Source organism: Epinephelus moara, chromosome 2 (assembly GCF_006386435.1).
Source record: "Epinephelus moara isolate mb chromosome 2, YSFRI_EMoa_1.0, whole genome shotgun sequence".
Classification (NCBI taxonomy): domain Eukaryota; kingdom Metazoa; phylum Chordata; class Actinopteri; order Perciformes; family Serranidae; genus Epinephelus; species Epinephelus moara.
Window position 1 is genome coordinate 3,382,449 of NC_065507.1, and position 16,982 is coordinate 3,399,430.

The 16,982-nt window shown below is 42.2% G+C and overlaps 1 protein-coding gene and 4 non-coding genes across 5 annotated transcripts in view; 2 read left to right on the plus strand and 3 right to left on the minus strand.

Annotated features, from left to right (window-relative positions):
- Positions 1 to 16,982, plus strand: part of plekhg2 (pleckstrin homology domain containing, family G (with RhoGef domain) member 2) — a 138,349-nt gene that overhangs the window by 13,405 nt on the left and 107,962 nt on the right. The window contains exon 2 of the mRNA XM_050061866.1: positions 11,573 to 11,650. Coding sequence (XP_049917823.1) covers positions 11,602 to 11,650 — 49 coding nt within the window. The 5' untranslated portion in view covers positions 11,573 to 11,601. The remainder of the gene's footprint in view (positions 1 to 11,572; positions 11,651 to 16,982) is intronic.
- trnar-ucu (transfer RNA arginine (anticodon UCU)) lies at positions 418 to 509 on the minus strand. The gene is given in 2 exon segments: positions 418 to 453; positions 473 to 509. It is a non-coding gene; the product is annotated as a tRNA-Arg (tRNA).
- Positions 2,885 to 2,976, minus strand: trnar-ucu (transfer RNA arginine (anticodon UCU)). The gene is given in 2 exon segments: positions 2,885 to 2,920; positions 2,940 to 2,976. It is a non-coding gene; the product is annotated as a tRNA-Arg (tRNA).
- On the minus strand, positions 5,573 to 5,644 carry trnae-cuc (transfer RNA glutamic acid (anticodon CUC)). Its single transcript has one exon. It is a non-coding gene; the product is annotated as a tRNA-Glu (tRNA).
- Positions 13,700 to 13,791, plus strand: trnar-ucu (transfer RNA arginine (anticodon UCU)). Its single transcript is given in 2 exon segments — positions 13,700 to 13,736; positions 13,756 to 13,791. It is a non-coding gene; the product is annotated as a tRNA-Arg (tRNA).

Here is a 16,982-nt window from a genome sequence, read left to right on the forward strand (position 1 = left end):
AACAGTCCTAACCTCATTCTTCTGCTGTTACATAAATCATGATTGCTTTATTCTTTTCGTCCCATGCCAAACAATCGGACACTGAATCTGATTTATTCGTCTGTATTTTCAACAGATTGCTCAAAACCACAACTTTGATTTGTGTTTGGGCAGCGTTCATGCAGACTGTAAGACAGTGTGGGCAGTAACGCATTACAAGTGACGCACAGGAGTAGAAAATAGTTTTCTTATTCCTTTTTTTAAACTGCACTTTTTCTCAAGTCTGCCCTGAATTTGAGGGTTGAGTGTATGAGGGTGTGAGCACATGAGGAGCACCTTGTACTTTGAGTAGTTTATTTGCCAGGTACTTTTCTTTCCTTGAGTCATTTTTACTTGAGCATAGACTTTCAGTACTCTACCCACCAGTGATATAACAGTCGACTCTGGTGGGACTCGAACCCACAACCTTTGAATCTCTTCCTCAGTATTCAGCTAGAAGTCCAATGCGCTATCCATTGCGCCACAGAGCCACATGTACTCAGGCTCATCCATCTGTGGGATGTACTGTTAATAATTCTATCTAAAAAATGATGAAATACTCTTGTAAAAGATTTCAACCAGGGGGGAAGACAGATTCAGACCTGAAACGTCTGTTACAAAGCCTCTTGGGAGATGTAGTTGTTGAGTACCAACAAGTTAATTGTTGATCAGTTATATTGTTGTGATTCTGGTGTATCACGGCGGCTGTTCTACGGGTCAGTGTCGACTGAAGGTGTGTCAGCTCACTTCACAGTATGTGTGTGGTCACTCATGGAGAACGTAACCAACTGTCAGACACAGCGCCAGCAGTGTGTGTGTGTGTATGTGTGTGAGGAGCTGGTCGACGCCATGAGCACAATGGAAGCAGCAGGACAACAGAGTGGAGCTATTGTGTGTGTGTGTGCGTGTGTGTGTGTGAGTATGAAAGCGAAAGAGAAATACAGTGTTTTGCGTGTATACAAAGACACAGTGAGACCACACACAGTGGGCTGGCCTACATAGTGTGATGATGTGAACGTGTCACACACACATATAAACAATCCCTCAATGGTTTGAGACAGAAGGAAGGAAGATAACATTTTTAAAATACACATTATATAAACAATCTGAGAGTTAGGACCCAATTTACATTACATGGGGACTCAATGTGATTTAGATATTTCAGCTTGCTCTTTATGCAAATGGGCGAATTGATCTTGTGTAGGGAGATCAACCTCCTGCACCAAAAATGCTGCCAAAACTTTCATTTATAATCACCAATGCTGCTATTGTAATTCTGGGATTGGGAAAGAGGTAGGAACAAGGTGCAGGTGTAAACAGAAATACGACCCCACATCACCCAGATACTGATAGGCAACTTGCGGTGTCTTTCTTTCTTTCATGTGACATGAACAGTGGTCACCTCGTGGAAAGTCCTGTGTTTGTTTGACCAATTCGTCCACCCAGACCTGCTGCGTATGCAGACTTTGTCGCTCTTTATACTACCTGACTTCCTCCTTTTCTCTCTTCATAATTACCACAGCCACTAGTGGTCGCCACTTAACAATAAATATGGGTCGTAATAAACTGCGTGCACAGGCGATCCATGGTGACGATTATTGTGTGTAGGACATCTCTATAGTCAAGGTGTACAGTGACACTGAAACACCTCAACAACAGGAACACAGATGATTTCAGCTGGTGGTTTCACATTTATCCTCTCAGAAGACTGACGGTTGAACAGAGGGCGAAACAATGACAAAGACTTTAAAGTGTTTTTTCTTTGCCCACTAAGTTCTGACAAAGAGAGAAAACACAGTAATTTGTGTTTATACGTTACACTGTTTGACTTTGACATCCCTTAATTACTGCAAACATTACATCACATGGTAACATTCAACAATGTGTAACATCATGTTCATGCACAGATGATTGATTCAGATAAAACACACAGCTTTATTTATCCCGAGGGAAATTATTGCAGTTCAAAGAAGGAAAAAGTCCCAAATATAGAGTGTGCAAATGTAATATGAAATATCAAGTGTAGAGAACACACACACACACACACACACACACACACACACACACACACAATGACACAGAGGGCGTCTGTGTGTCTCTTCTCTTACAACACTACTGGAAGTTTACACTCACTGCCACTGTGTTTGTTTAGCCTGGCCCACTGTGTGTGTGTGTGTGTGTGTGTGTGTGTGTGTGTGTAAATGAATGGTCATGACTGTGTGTGTGTGTTTGCCTCCCTGGGTCAGTGTGGCCTCCTGACAGTAGCCCAGAGAGTGCTCTACAGAGCTGCTTCGAAGTCCCTTCTTTACGTCACCTCTGCTTTTTTTACATAGAACCAAACGACACTTGAGTGTGTGGTTTTCAACAGCATGTCGGCATCACGGAAGCAAAAGAGGCGCGATGAACTGCATGTATAACACAACAGCATCGGCCTCTACTGTGACATATAAAATACATGTCGACGGCGCTTTATAAAAGATAACAATGACATTTTCAGCCACTGTTCTTCTTTTTTGAGTTAGCTGCTAACTGCTATCAGCTGCTTTTTAAATCTCCCACGGTGGGTTGCACGCATAACACATCGTCAAAACCTCAGACCCGTGCTGCCCATGATCTGTTGAAAATTAGCCAGCTGGCACATTTACAGAAATGTTGATTAATGTACGTTATTCTTATAAATAAATGAATGAATGAATAGGCTGTATCGTGAATACAAACATCGTTTCGATGCTGTCACTACCTCTGTTCCTGGCTCAGAGGCAAGACGACGCTGTCCCAACATTATGCAATCATATGTTTTATACAGAGTGGCAAGGTGGAACAACAGTATGAAATTCTGCTGTCAACCACAATCTTTCATAACAGTCGACTCTGGTGGGACTCGAACCCACAACCTTTGAATCTCTTCCTCAGTTCTCAGCTAGAAGTCCAATGCGCTATCCATTGCGCCACAGAGCCAGTTAACACACTCTGTCAGCTGATGTAGCTTGGATATGAGCTGAGCTTGACATCGTGTCCTGCCTGAACTAATGCTACTAACCTGAAATTCAAGTTTCAGTGGTCCATATAATATTTATATTGGTGAGCTTTGACTCTGATGAGACTTGAACTCTCTGAATGTCTTCCTCTGTGTTCAGTCAGAAGTCCAGTTTCCTCCCCACTGACACAGAGCCACATGTTCCTGTGAACATCTGTCTGCAATGGCCAGTGTTAGGAACGTCATGTCTTTGTGTCAGTATTTATTGTAGTACCCTGAATGTGGTCACATCCACCTCATTGGACTTAAATTTGAGTGAGTCAGTATGTTCATATATCAGAAGCTCTGAAACTGCTTCCACTAAACTTACTTAACTTTTGTTAGAGATAAGAAATGAGAGCTGGCTATTAACCCTTTGAAGTCTGGATCAGCATCAGTTTTCTTGTGCTGTGTTCAGACACCCTTTACAAGCTAATTTTCTCAGGTTTCAAATTTGTTTTCAAGCCACACTTTACATATCAAACTTTGGCGAGAAAAGACTAAAACTAAAGCCAAGTCACACAAACACAGACCCAGATGGAAATTATTGTATTCCTGTAAAATAATCTGTGTTATATATCACTGCCACTCCACACACTTCATGTTACAACAGACACAAACAAACAGTTATATTTTGACGAAAGTCTAGAAAATAAGATTTACATTTCTTTGTGTTCGTTGAACTGTAGAATACAGCCTGGGAGGCGACGCTGAGTGCTCAAACCCAGGAGGCCTCTTTCTGTCAGTGATGTCATATAAACATGAACCCCAATAGAGGCAGGAAGAATGTAAACACACACACACACACACACACACACACACACACAGAAACACACAGTATATAGCTGTGTGTTCCAGTTATACTTCAGGAGTCTCTGTGGTGTGCAGACCTACAGTTCAGGCTCATTAAGGCACAATATGACTAATAATTCTAATTATTCCTGAGATCTGGTTCCTAATTACTGTCATCAATCTCTGTTTTCTCTGTTCTGCGTTCTCTCGTGTGTGTTTGAGCTCAAACACAATAACAGAGGAGGCAGTGAGCGTGACGCCACCTGCTGTTGTCTGCCCTGTTAAACTTTTATTAACCTGTCAGTAATTAAGTAAACTGACGAACATTTAATTGGAAAGCATTTTAAGTCAGTCTGGAGGAGTGAGATTTGTTTCTGCCTCTTCGAATTCTCAGTCATAGAGGTCATGGTAATCATAAGTGCTATATCGTAGGCAACTGGACCTGCTTGAGTTTCTTGAAGACATTTCATTTATCATCCAAAAGGCTTCTTCAGTTCCAACGGACTGGTGCAGAGTCGCAGGCTCTTAACTCCATGTGGGTGTGAACTTTGAGTCGTTGAAGTCACATGTGAGCTCTGAGTTTCAGTCATTAAGGTCACATGTGAGTCGTTTACCCACCCGGCCGTCATGTGTGTCGTTATGGTTAGATGGGTCCAGGTGTGAATGGATGTCGGGGAGGGATCCCAAGACTGCATTGTAGGTGGGTGATAAGTGGTGTTGGAGGCCACCTCCTCTGTTTTACAGTGGTTGCTAAATGATGATGAGAGGTGAAACGTCTTCAAGAAACTCAAGCAAGTCCAGTTTCCTGCAATATAGCACTTAAGATTATGTTGGTTAGATTTAGGAAAGTAAAGTTACGTAGGTCAGGTTTAGGAAAGTAAAATGACGTAGATCAGGTTTAGGAAAGTAAAATTATGTAGGTCAGGTTTAGGAAAGTAAAATTACAAAGGTCAGGTTTAGGAAAGTAAAGTTACGTAGGTCAGGTTTAGGAAAGTAAAGTTACAAAGGTCAGGTTTAGGAAAGTAAAGTTACGTAGGTCAGGTTTAAGAAAGTAAAGTTACGTAGATCAGGTTTAGGAAAGTAAAGTTACGTAGGTCAGGTTTAGGAAAGTAAAGTTACAAAGGTCAGGTTTAGGAAAGTAAAGTTACGTAGGTCAGGTTAAGGAAAGTAAAGTTACGTAGATCAGGTTTAGGAAAGTAAAGTTACGTAGGTCAGGTTTAGGAAAGTAACGTTACGTAGGTTAGGGTTAGGAAAGTAAAGTTACATAGGTCAGGTTTAGGAAAGTAACGTTACGTAGGTCAGGTTTAGGAAAGTAACGTTACGTAGGTCAGGGGTAGGAAAGTAACATTACGTAGGTCAGGGGTAGGAAAGTAACATTACGTAGGTCAGGGGTAGGAAAGTAACATTGGGAGTTTGGGAAGTAACATTATGAAGGTTAGGTTTGGGAAAGAAACATGGTTGGGCGTGTTACATATGTTACGTACTCAACGTAAAGTTATGCACTTAAGGTGATGTAGTTACCTGATGTGAAAATAACTCTAAGTCTACCTGGTTAGGGTCCACAGGGAGTCTCAGGTCTTTATTTGATCACTTTGCCACCGCAGGCTGGCTCCTTTATACTTCTTCCTTCTTGACTCCTGTCAGTGCATTGGTCATACTTTGTAGTGAGTGCTTTATGCTGGATTTGAACAGCCACCCTGCCAATCCCAAGCAAAGTCCCCACAGACTGATTTGAGAAAATAACCCTTCCCTGACCGGGAATCGAACCCGGGCCGCGGCGGTGAGAGCGCCGAATCCTAACCACTAGACCACCAGGGACTGTTGAAAGCAGTGATGCCATTGTGTCTGCTTTAAACATCGACTCTGTTGGGACTCAAACCTTTAGCCGACTCTGCTCATGCTTGTCTAGAATGTCCTGACCATAACTCCACATGTTCACAGCTGTTCACAGAGGCCTTTTAAAGCCTCTATGCCAGAGACAGCTGTGACCGGAGGCAGAACTGGTGACACTAATCACAAGTTTTAGAACACGTAGCTTCTTTGCAGAAACATCCACATTTTTCAGCTGTCACTGCTGCAGGATGTAAACTGGAATCTGACTGGTTTGCAGAGGTACAAAACCACAAGGTGGTAACTCTGGTTAGTGGGCCCCTCATCCACACTCAGTGATGTGGGGGGAATTCCTGTAGACTTTTATACATCCTGTGAATATAATCCAATTAATCATATTTCCAAATGTATTTTGGATCTGCTTGTACTTGCATTTACTGTTAATACCTGATTTTGAAAAGCAGAGGTAGTCTCATGCGTCCTGGGCCGAAAAATGCTCTCATATGAATGATTAGAGAAAAGAAAAATTGTGTAAGAGTAAATGGCCCAAATTATGCAATTTAAAGACAGTTCAGGGACCCAGTATGCAGAAATATGAAAATACACCATTTTGAAAAATGCTTCCCCAAAATGTTGCGTAACTTTGGAGCATTATTGGGCCCCCTTTGTGACAAGATAGCATAAATGGTTGGTACCAATGGAAGCCTTAGATCCTCTAGTTTAATGTGAAACCTGTGTCTTCACTGTAGCTTTAAACCGAGCAGATACAGCCGGTTTTATTTGCTAACATCACTCTGCCTCACTCCTCACCTTCAGCTCTGCCTGTCACACCTGCTGCTGCGTCATATTTTTTATCAGGCGTTTGGTCATCGCCTCTCTGCTGCTTTCATTTTCTTGTTCTCTCTGGACCCTGACACTTTTTAGGGGCTCCTGAGTTTTGGTGAGGCATTCTGACTTAGCTAACCAGGCTGCAGTCCGTCTCACATGTTTACATTAGTGGCACTTGTGAGTTCTGTGCATTGCGAAAATCTGTAAGTAAAGTGCTGTACTTGATCCCATTTAAGGGTCTTGGTCTTTGACTGGGGTCATCTGTACCTTTTGACCCTCCCTGACAGTGAGCCTGGTGCATTCACACAGAAAAAAATGAACTGAAATAATACTGGGGATTTCATATATCAAGACTGCATATATTTAGATCCAATGAAACTTAAACTCTGTCACCAGTAAACATCCAGACGTCTCCAAATACGCTCCGCATAACTGCAGAACCTGCCTGAGAATCATCACGTTTTTAAGTTTTCTTCAGTAACACAGTAAACTAGTGATGGTTGTCTGTACATCCATTGGTCCGCTGCAAACAGGAGCTGCTGGTAGTTCATTCAGTATTCTTTAATGTCACTATTAACATATTATAGGCTCAGAAAATGAACAGACTCCATGGCAGCATTATCCTCCCGCCAGCCTGTAAACTGGGAGGTAGATGGGTGTGCTCTGGGGATTCAGCTGTACTGACAAGAAGCTGTGACCTCTGACCTTTGACCTTTTCCACTGCAACTCTCCTGTAATGTTGAAAGTCACTGTGGGAGCTGAGGCCGGTCCCACTGCGGAGCTCAGTGGAAGTGAAACCGCCGGGTGAAACTGCTGAAGTGGAGAAACTGAAATTGTGTTTGACGGCTCTGTTCGGTTTAATGGAGCTGATGTCTGTGTACGAGCCCGTACAGTCGCCTTGGCAACGAGATAGGGCTTTAAGAACACACACACACACACGCACTAAGCACGCTGATGTGATGTAAGTGAGAGTGTTGGTTCGCCGCCATCGTCGGTCACTGGGGTGTGTGTGCGTGATGATGAGGTGTATAAGTGGCGGATGCACCTGGAAATACCTTTGTAGGTGATGATGAGGTTGTCCAAATTACACACACACACACACACACACACACACACACACGCTAGCCTGCAACACTGTTTTATTCTCTTAGCGGAGAGTCTTTAAGCACTGATGGATGTTAAAGACCTTTGTGTGCATGTGAGTGTGTAACCTCAGCGTCGGTTAACCACAGCGCTAGACCTGATCCAGTCCTCTGTCTGTTCTCTGTGTGTCTCTGTGTGTCCTGTATGTTCTCTCAGGGTCACTCGCTCATTTTCACTCTCTGCCTCTGAATTAATGCATTTGATTGATTCAAGTTAACTTTGTTTTTTCTGTAATTCAGACTCACTTTTACTTTCTCAACTCCATATCTCATATTTCCGCTGTTAAGGTTCGTACACACTGTGCAGCACTCCCCTTTTCCTTCTCCACTCTGTGGCCTGTGTCCACATAATGTTTTTCTTTAGCAGAAAAGCAGTGGCAGGGCAGGGCACTCAGGAGCACTTCATCCCAGCGCTTTTTATTATGACGTGCTCCGCATGGGTCTGTTTCGATGACAACAATTTCTTGACACTGACGTCAGCTAGGTAGCTATTGCAATGCTACATTAACAGAGGGTTGACTATACAGTCAATGTCAAGCTTGCAAAGCAACTGGAGACAAAAACACAGCACTCCACTCACCAGCAAAATCCAGAGTCTGCCGGCTGATCTGCTCCTAAAAATTGAGCTTTTCTGTCTTCACTGTGATAGCAGACAGTAGCCTAGCTAAAGATGCAGCAGTGACGTCACCGACACCTTCCTGAAAAGTTCTGAGATTTTTGATTTAAAGCACTCAGAGCGGCCGCACAAAAAAGTGAAAACAGATGCTGGGCACGGTGCTTTTTCTTTAGGTGGCTGCATAGATTCTGTCCTCACCAGTAACCACTGAAAACGAAAGATGCTGAGAAGAATATGAAACAATATAGATGATAATGTTTGATCCAATGCAGGGGCAGGTAACCTGCAGCTCTGGAGCTGCATGCCGCTCTTTAGCCTCTTGTCAGTGTCTCAGTGTAGTGTCATACATCTATGACTCTCATTTATAAAAGAGTGTGTACAATCAGGCTTCCAACTCACCAAATGTTCATAAGCATGGGTCAAAGTTTCTCCCATCAGGTCTGTTTTTCAGATAACAACTTTTGCGTGAGAAGTGGTGTACACCTCTTTCAGGCCTCATTTTGTGTGTTTGCAATATTTATGAATAAGACCCCTGGTCCCATCTTCTGAATTTTGGTGAACCTAAATAGCGGTGGTTAGTTAGCGGTGGAATCTCCTTTGCTAGACTAGCTATTGATTATAAATCTAGAAAAGAAAAAGTCTCAGAGGAAAACAGAGAACCTAATGGAGAGTGGACAGATTTCCTTGCTTTCACCACCAACACTGCAAAGTCTCACTCTATCTGAAAAACACAGATTTGACTGAGTTATGACTGAGTAGTGTAGATGTAATCTGGCGTGAAGGATTTTAAAATATTCTCCACACTCTCAAAAGGAAACAAACTTACATACAGACATCTGTGAAGTATGACTATTAATTTGGGAACCTTGAACGCACAACATCTGGTAATCCACATATTCAGCTGCATTATCAGTCTTGTGTGTCCATGTTGTGTGTAAATGAGGCTCTGATGGGACTTGAACCCCCAACCTTTAAGCTCCTAATACGTACTTGGGCTATCCATTGTGCAACAGAGCTACATGCCTCCACATCCATTCCTCATTCCTCTCTGAGTCCCCGAGGATTTCTGTCCACATTCAGCCCAGTTTCTCAGGAATTACGTCCATATTGCACAACTTCGCACCTCGCAGCGTATATCCAGAGCAACATTTAGAGCCAATACAGACAGCAGTGTGTCTTTTATGTAGAGGGATGAAACATAAAAGTGTTAGATAGGTGTCTGAATTGAATGCAGGATAACAGAGGTGTCACAAACCTACAATTAAATGTCACCTTTTTATGAAGTATAACCAAATCAACTCCCCAACGTTACCCAAGTGTTTTAGTTCAGCTGAAACCTAACCCAGCCATGCCTTACTAGATTTACCACAATACAATATATTCTAAAAGATTGGTTCGTATACAGTCTACAACATCCTCTCATACTTTTAAAGAGCGCTGTTGAAAGAATATAATTAGATTATTACACCACAAATTAAGAGCAAATACCTGTCTGTAGCACAACCATGTTGGAGAAGATGTGGTCCGGATGTGGATGTGGGAGTGGATGTGTTAAGAGAAGTCAGAGAAGGCAGCTTGTTAAAAGGCCATCATGAAGAGATGGTACAAGGAAGAACTAAAAACACAAGATGAATGGTTAAAAATTGTGAATGAAACATATGATATGGAACTGTTGACCAACAGGATAAAGACTCAAGAGGAGCGATGTTGAGAGAAATGGGAGAAACGGACAATGTTTTCGTGTCAACGACAAGATGAGAGATGGAGTCACTGACTATGTCACAGAGATAACAGAGCAATCCAAACCATTTATTTGTTTACTTATTTTTTGTTTGTTTGTGTTTTTGTACTCTTTTGTCAGTCCTTTTATAACTTTTTTTAAATGTAAAGTAAATCTCAAGTGTAAAAAAAAAAGAACAGTTTGTATGATATCCTATGAATTTGCAGCCCACAAATTACAGGAACATAATTAACCTGAAGTTTCTGAGGTAAGGTTTAGGAAAAGAAACACTTAAAATGACTCAAGGTTCACACAGATCCGAACACGTGACCTCAGGGGAAAGTCTGTTTTTTGTGACCATTCCACCACCCCAACCTGCCTACGTACAATCGCTGCGCTGATTGCAGCCTTTCAAAATATGAGATATGTACGAATTTGGGTGCATGGCTTTTCATAGTCAAGTCACTAATTATTACCATAGTCTCCTGCACAGATGCTGAAGAAAGTGAGAGCTGTAAAAATGTCAGCTTCAGATGTAATTCAGGGTCTTACAGATTCAACCATGTTGAATCTGTAAGACCATTGATGTGTTGTTTGGCCTTATAGGACTGCTATACTGTAGGATAGTATAAGCTTCAAAGCTTAAACATGATCTTTTCTGAACCATATCCAAGTGTTTTTTTCTGCTTCTCTGGTGATTGAGTTGATGAATGAGCTCTGTGTGAAGGATCAAAGAGCAACTGGAGGCCTTGATTGATCATTGTAGAAAAAGTTAATAAGCTCACAGCATAGTGACGCACTGATCCATGAGACAATCGATCAAAATATTCTGCCTGTGTGACACTTTAACCACAGACTGTCAATGGGAGTTGTAGTTCTTAACAAAAAACGTTAGGAGCAACATGTGAAAAGATTTTTATGGGTTTAATTTGGATGAAGAACGAAAAAAGTTTATTGAATACTGGTTTGTAGTTTGTAGTGATGGACAATCTGCAGGTGTTGTCACACAAGGATTTAAACCTGCAACCTGCAGACCACTGCTGCATCTGGCTTGTATTACTGACACCTCTGAACCCCCTAAACCCCCTCACCCAAACACCCTCTCCGCCCCCTCCTCCCCACCTGACCCACATCTCTCAGTCGTTCAGCAGACAGCTGCAGAAACACTCGTTTGACGTACGATGGACTAATTGGGTCAATCTGTGTTACTATATCAATGACTTTGTAGGAGGCCGTTTTCCTCGAGTGGACACACACACACACACACAAACACACACACGCAGCAGTTAAGAGAAGAGACCACATTCTTGTCTTCCAGCCAAACATTACATATGTCCTCACAGAGAATTCTTTTATACGGACCTCCTCTTCTTCTCTGCTGTGAAACAAAGACGTGTATAAAGGTTTTTCCTTTTTTCACCTCCTGATGCTGTGTGTGTGTGTGTGTGTGTGTGTGTGTGTGTGTGAGTGTGTGTTAAGTCTCTTTGTGCCGCTGCTGTGCTTTTATGTTGCAGAAGAAGAAAAACCACAGAGAAAGAATGGCTGATGAAAGGGGATGTTGAGACAGAGTCAGTGTTGAAGCTAACCAGGATTTTTTTTTTCCTTTCCAGGTTTCTACTCCCTGTGACATCATCGCACCATGCCTGAGGGGTCACGGCGTGGCAGCCAGAGATCGCCTAGCAACACAGGTAAGGGGTGGGGCTTGTCTAGGTGACCCTACAGACGTATCTTATAACTTTTTGGGGAGGAGAGAACAGCAGCATAACTATTGCTGCATTTATACCTAGTGTCACTGCTCCCCTGAGACAGGGTCCTTTGGAAACACTGTTGACCGGTTTTATTTTGAAAACTCCAGGGATCCCCATGTTCACTTCCCTGTTGGGTCTTATCAGTCACTTTGTTTCAGGCCAAAACATTAAAGCTTGGTCTACATACCTTCTGTGATTTTATCTTCTTGTGTGGGGGCTCCTTACCTCTTGGCATGGCCTCTTCCAGCGATGGATAATGCTCCCCGCTTATACCTCTGATAGGTTGCCATATTTGCCTTGCAATGCCTCCCAGTGTTTTTTCTGCCACCTTGAACACCTGATACTCGTGTTACTTTCAGTAACAGTTCCACCTCATTGTTGGTCCAAGCAAAGAAATATGTGGTCTTACTTTTCACTATCGCCATAGTATTTTCTTTAACTTAACAACCAACTGCAGAGTGGAAAATCTGCTTCCTGTTTACACCGTTTGCACTCATGTGTCCAGTGTGATGATCATGTGACATGCGTTTTTAGCAGGTTAGTGTGGACGGAGATTAATTCTTAAATGGTAAAAAAAAAAAACGTCTAACGATCGATTTAATTTTAAAACGAAAACGAGTAAGAATGCATGTAGCCTTAGCTCGTCAGTCAGGGCCCTTTCACACCTGATTTTTCAGTTTGATCTGAAACAAAATTACAAGTGTGAAACCGCCCCAGGTCACGGTTCGGAATAAACAGCTAAACCATGGCCCCATGAAAAGAGGTGGTCTTGGTCCAGTCAGTGTGAAAACATTTTTGATGATTTGGAATTTTGGGCCACTTACAGGAAGCTCTGGCCGTCTGTCATCAGGCCCTCACTCATCATTGTGCTGCTGTTCCCAAGTTAATAGATTTTTTTTCTGGAGTTATTTCCTTAACATACTTTCTATGTGCAATGCACAGGGTTTTAAACTTTGGCCAGTAAAATGTCAGCTATGTTTTACTTCTTTAGACAAGCATAGTGAAGTGGGTTAAACCCGTGTCTGTGGTTGACCTGAATGTGTAAGCACATAATATTTATCCTGGTTCTGTGATTCTCTTCATGACTTGAACTGGACATTGGTCATTGCCTGCCCCCAGCAAGTGTCTCTGTTTTTTGGATACTGTAAATTAAACACAGGGTTAGGGTCTTACTCCCAACTCGTCAAATACAGAGGTTTAGGCCACAGCCCCAAGTGTCAACTTATGTTGGTCTGGATATACCTCGTGTGTTGGTTTGGATGTTTGGGAACGGCGTGTCGATTTATGCCTGTTACATGCGCTGTGTCTTTTCAAAGGACACTTCCATTTTCACAGGAAATGTACAGTTTCTTCAAGTTAAATGCATGTTGTCACTTTTCAAAATAAACTTTGAGCATTGGTAAAACACATTTTTAGGTTTACTTTCTTAGGTTTAGGTAACAAAAATACGTGATTAGGTTTAACTTAGTCTCACTCCGAAGTCGGTGAAATTTGGCACTTTGTCAATAAATTCCGGCGTCGGTGACTTATGTAAAAAGCTGTCCTTTGACGTCAGCATGATACACGGCTGGTTGCCGTTATTGTTTAACACTGCCTGGCAATATCAGGCAAAACGTGGCAGGACAACAATGAAAGTTAAGGAAAGATAAATTGCTTTCCCATGGGAAAGTTTCCCACTGCTGACAAAGTGTGAGTATTTTGACCTGGTTGGTAAATTCAACATAAACTAGTTGTCAAATAATGAAAAATAAATATGTCTCACATTTCAGCTAGAATCAAGAAAATAGAAATATTGAGGGTTGAGAAGCAACCTGCATCCTGTTTCAGCAGATTACAGAGTTAATTTAATATCTTGTGAATCACCACAGCTCTGATTCCTTCAGTCCAACAGAGTCAGGTCTCAGTCACCACTCTGCTGCTCTGAGCTTCTATTTTTAACATGTTTCAACATACCAACTGCAACTAAAACAAGACCTCAGGCTGCCATGTGGCTCTGTGGCGCAATGGATAGCGCGTTGGACTTCTAGTTGAACACGAGAGAAGTGATTCAAAGGTTGTGGGTTCGAGTCCCACCAGAGTCGAACTTTATTGGCATCGCATCGACTCAGAGATGAAAGACGTGGAGTTATATCACTGTTCAACCACTGGAACTTTACGTGCGTTTCATCCTGCTATAAAAACATTTGATTCATTGTGAATGTAAAGAGTCTTAATCAGAGCAGCTGTGAAGAGTTGGTCAGCTGTTCGCTTCAGTTAGTTGTTCTTTGTTATGAGTTTTCCGACAAAGCTGGAAGTCATTTGAACCAGATTTATTTCAGTGTTTTTTAGAGTCTCGGCTCAACTTTCTCCCCGAGCTGTGACTTCCTGTCACAAACCAGAGAGAGGCCGAGCAGAATGGACTGCTATTATACACCACACACACACACACACACACACATACACACACACATGCAGAGGCTCAGTAATGATGTGTAATTACACACAGCCACCATGCTGTTTAGTTGCTCCTCGGCTGTTATATTGGCTTCCATAGTTAGCATTCACACACACACACACACACACATACACACACACACACACAACACACATGCATGCATGCACACACACACACACACACACACACACACCCCACACACACACAGTCTGTGCACACAGCACTGATTGTTGCATTCATGCAGACTTGGCATGTAGGTAGACACACACACACACACACACACACACACACACACACACACACACACACACACACACACACACACACCAATATGGTCTGTGCAGGAAGTTGTATGGTTTGTGGCGATAAAGTGTAGCACTGAACAATGTTCTGCCCTCACACACACACACACACACACACACACACACACGCACACACACACAATAAAATGCCACAGCCGATCTGTTGATTATAACCATAGAAAAGAACCAAGCAGAAAATAGAGAGAACGCCCAAGATAAGGCTGCAGAAAAACGGCAAGATGAACGATAGAATAGAAACAGAGAGGAAGAGGAGGAGGAGGAGGAGGAAGAGGAGGAGGAGTGCACTAGGAATGAGGAGAAAGAAATGGAGAAACTGGAGAAATGAGGGAGAACAGAGGAGTCCAATTTTTTTTGGCTCTGGCTGTGTTCTGGTCTGTGATTGGCTGGATTCTGAAGCCTCCCTGCTGTCATTACTCTGATAACAAGAAAAGTCCAACAAAAATAAGTAACAGGCAACGAAGTCTGGACTGGAAACAAAGAGCGAACCCAGTCCTGACGACAGAAACATTCAGTCTGAGTCTGGAAACAGCTGCTGCCCTGCAGGAAGGTTACGGTGAATTTATTACAAACCAAAGATACTTTACATTTTTGGCTCCAGTTCCCAAAGTAGACCACAAACTTTACTTTGTTAACCTTTGGTGGGAAAAATGTGTTCAAGTAAAGTAGAAATACCGACAGAGACCCTGAGAGGCAAGGTGAGAAAAAATGCTGACAGTGTTGCCAAAAACACCTACACTGGAGATGTTATCTACTACAAACTGGATGTTATCTCCCAGGTACGACATGTAATCTCCTACATATGGTATGCTGTATCCTAGGTGGGGAATGTTATCTCCTATAGGAGATGTTATCTCCAACATATGAAAGACATCTCCTTTCAAAGATGTTATCACCAAATATGGGATGTTATCTTATATGTAGGAGATGTTATCTGCTACAAACTGGATGTTATCTCTTAGGTAGACAATTTTATCTCCTCTAGGCGATGTTATGTCCTAAGTAGGAGATGTCATCACCTACATATGAGACATTATATCCAAGGTAGGGGGTGTTATCTCCTGTAAGAGATGTTATCGCCTACATATGGGATGTTATCTTACACGTAGGAGATGTAATCTGTTACATATGGGATGTCATCTCATATTGAAGATGTTATTTCGTACATAAGGGATTTTATATCATAGGTAGGAGATGTTATCTCCTACATATAGGATGTGATCTTCTATAGAAGTTGTATCTCCTACATATGGGACATTATTTCCTACCGGAGATGATATATCCTACATATGGGGCGTTATCTCCTAGGTAGGGAATGTTATGTCCTACATATGGGATGTTATCTCCTAGGTAGGGAATGCTATCTCCAACATATGGGATGTTATCTCCTAGGTAGGGAATGTTATGTCTTATATATGAGATGCCATCTCCTAGGTAGGGAATGTTATCTCCTACATATGGGACATTATCTCCTACAGGAGATGATATATCCTACATATGGGGCGTTATCTCCTAGGAAGGGAATGCTATCTCCTACATATGGGATGTTATCTCCTAGGTAGGGAATGCTATCTCCAACATATGGGATGTTATCTCCTAGGTAGGGAATGTTATCTCCAACATATGGGATGTTATCTCCTAGGTAGGGAATGTTATCTCCTATATATGGGATGTTATCTCCTAGATAGGGAATGCTATGTCCTACATATGGGATGTTATCTCCTAGGTAGGGAATGTTATGTCCTATATATGAGATGCCATCTCCTAGGTAGGGAATGTTATGTCCTACATATGGGACATTATCTCCTACAGGAGATGATATATCCTACATATGGGGCGTTATCTCCTAGATAGGGAATGCTATCTCCTACATATGGGATGTTATCTCCTAGGCAGGGAATGCTATCTCCAACATATGGGATGTTATCTCCTAGGTAGGGAATGTTATCTCCAACATATGGGATGTTATCTCCTAGGTAGGGAATGCTATGTCCTACATATGGGATGTTATCTCCTAGGTAGGGAATGTTATGTCCTATATATGAGATGCCATCTCCTAGGTAGGGAATGTTATGTCCTACATATGGGACATTATCTCCTACAGGAGATGATATATCCTACATATGGGGCGTTATCTCCTAGATAGGGAATGCTATCTCCTACATATGGGATGTTATCTCCTAGGCAGGGAATGCTATCTCCAACATATGGGATGTTATCTCCTAGGCAGGGAATGTTATCTCCAACATATGGGATGTTATCTCCTAGGTAGGGAATGTTATCTCCAACATAAGGGATGTTCTCTCCTAGGTAGGGAATGTTATCTCCTACATATAGGATGTGATCTTCTATAGAAGATGTTATCGCCTACATATGGGATGTTTTCTCCTAGGTAGGGAATGTTTTACACCTTCTACAATGTTCTTGCTCTCTTTTAAAAGACACTGCACATCATAAACCAAAAATCTAGACTTTCCCCAGACCTTACTCTACGTTAATGTCTTTGAGTTATCTGGAC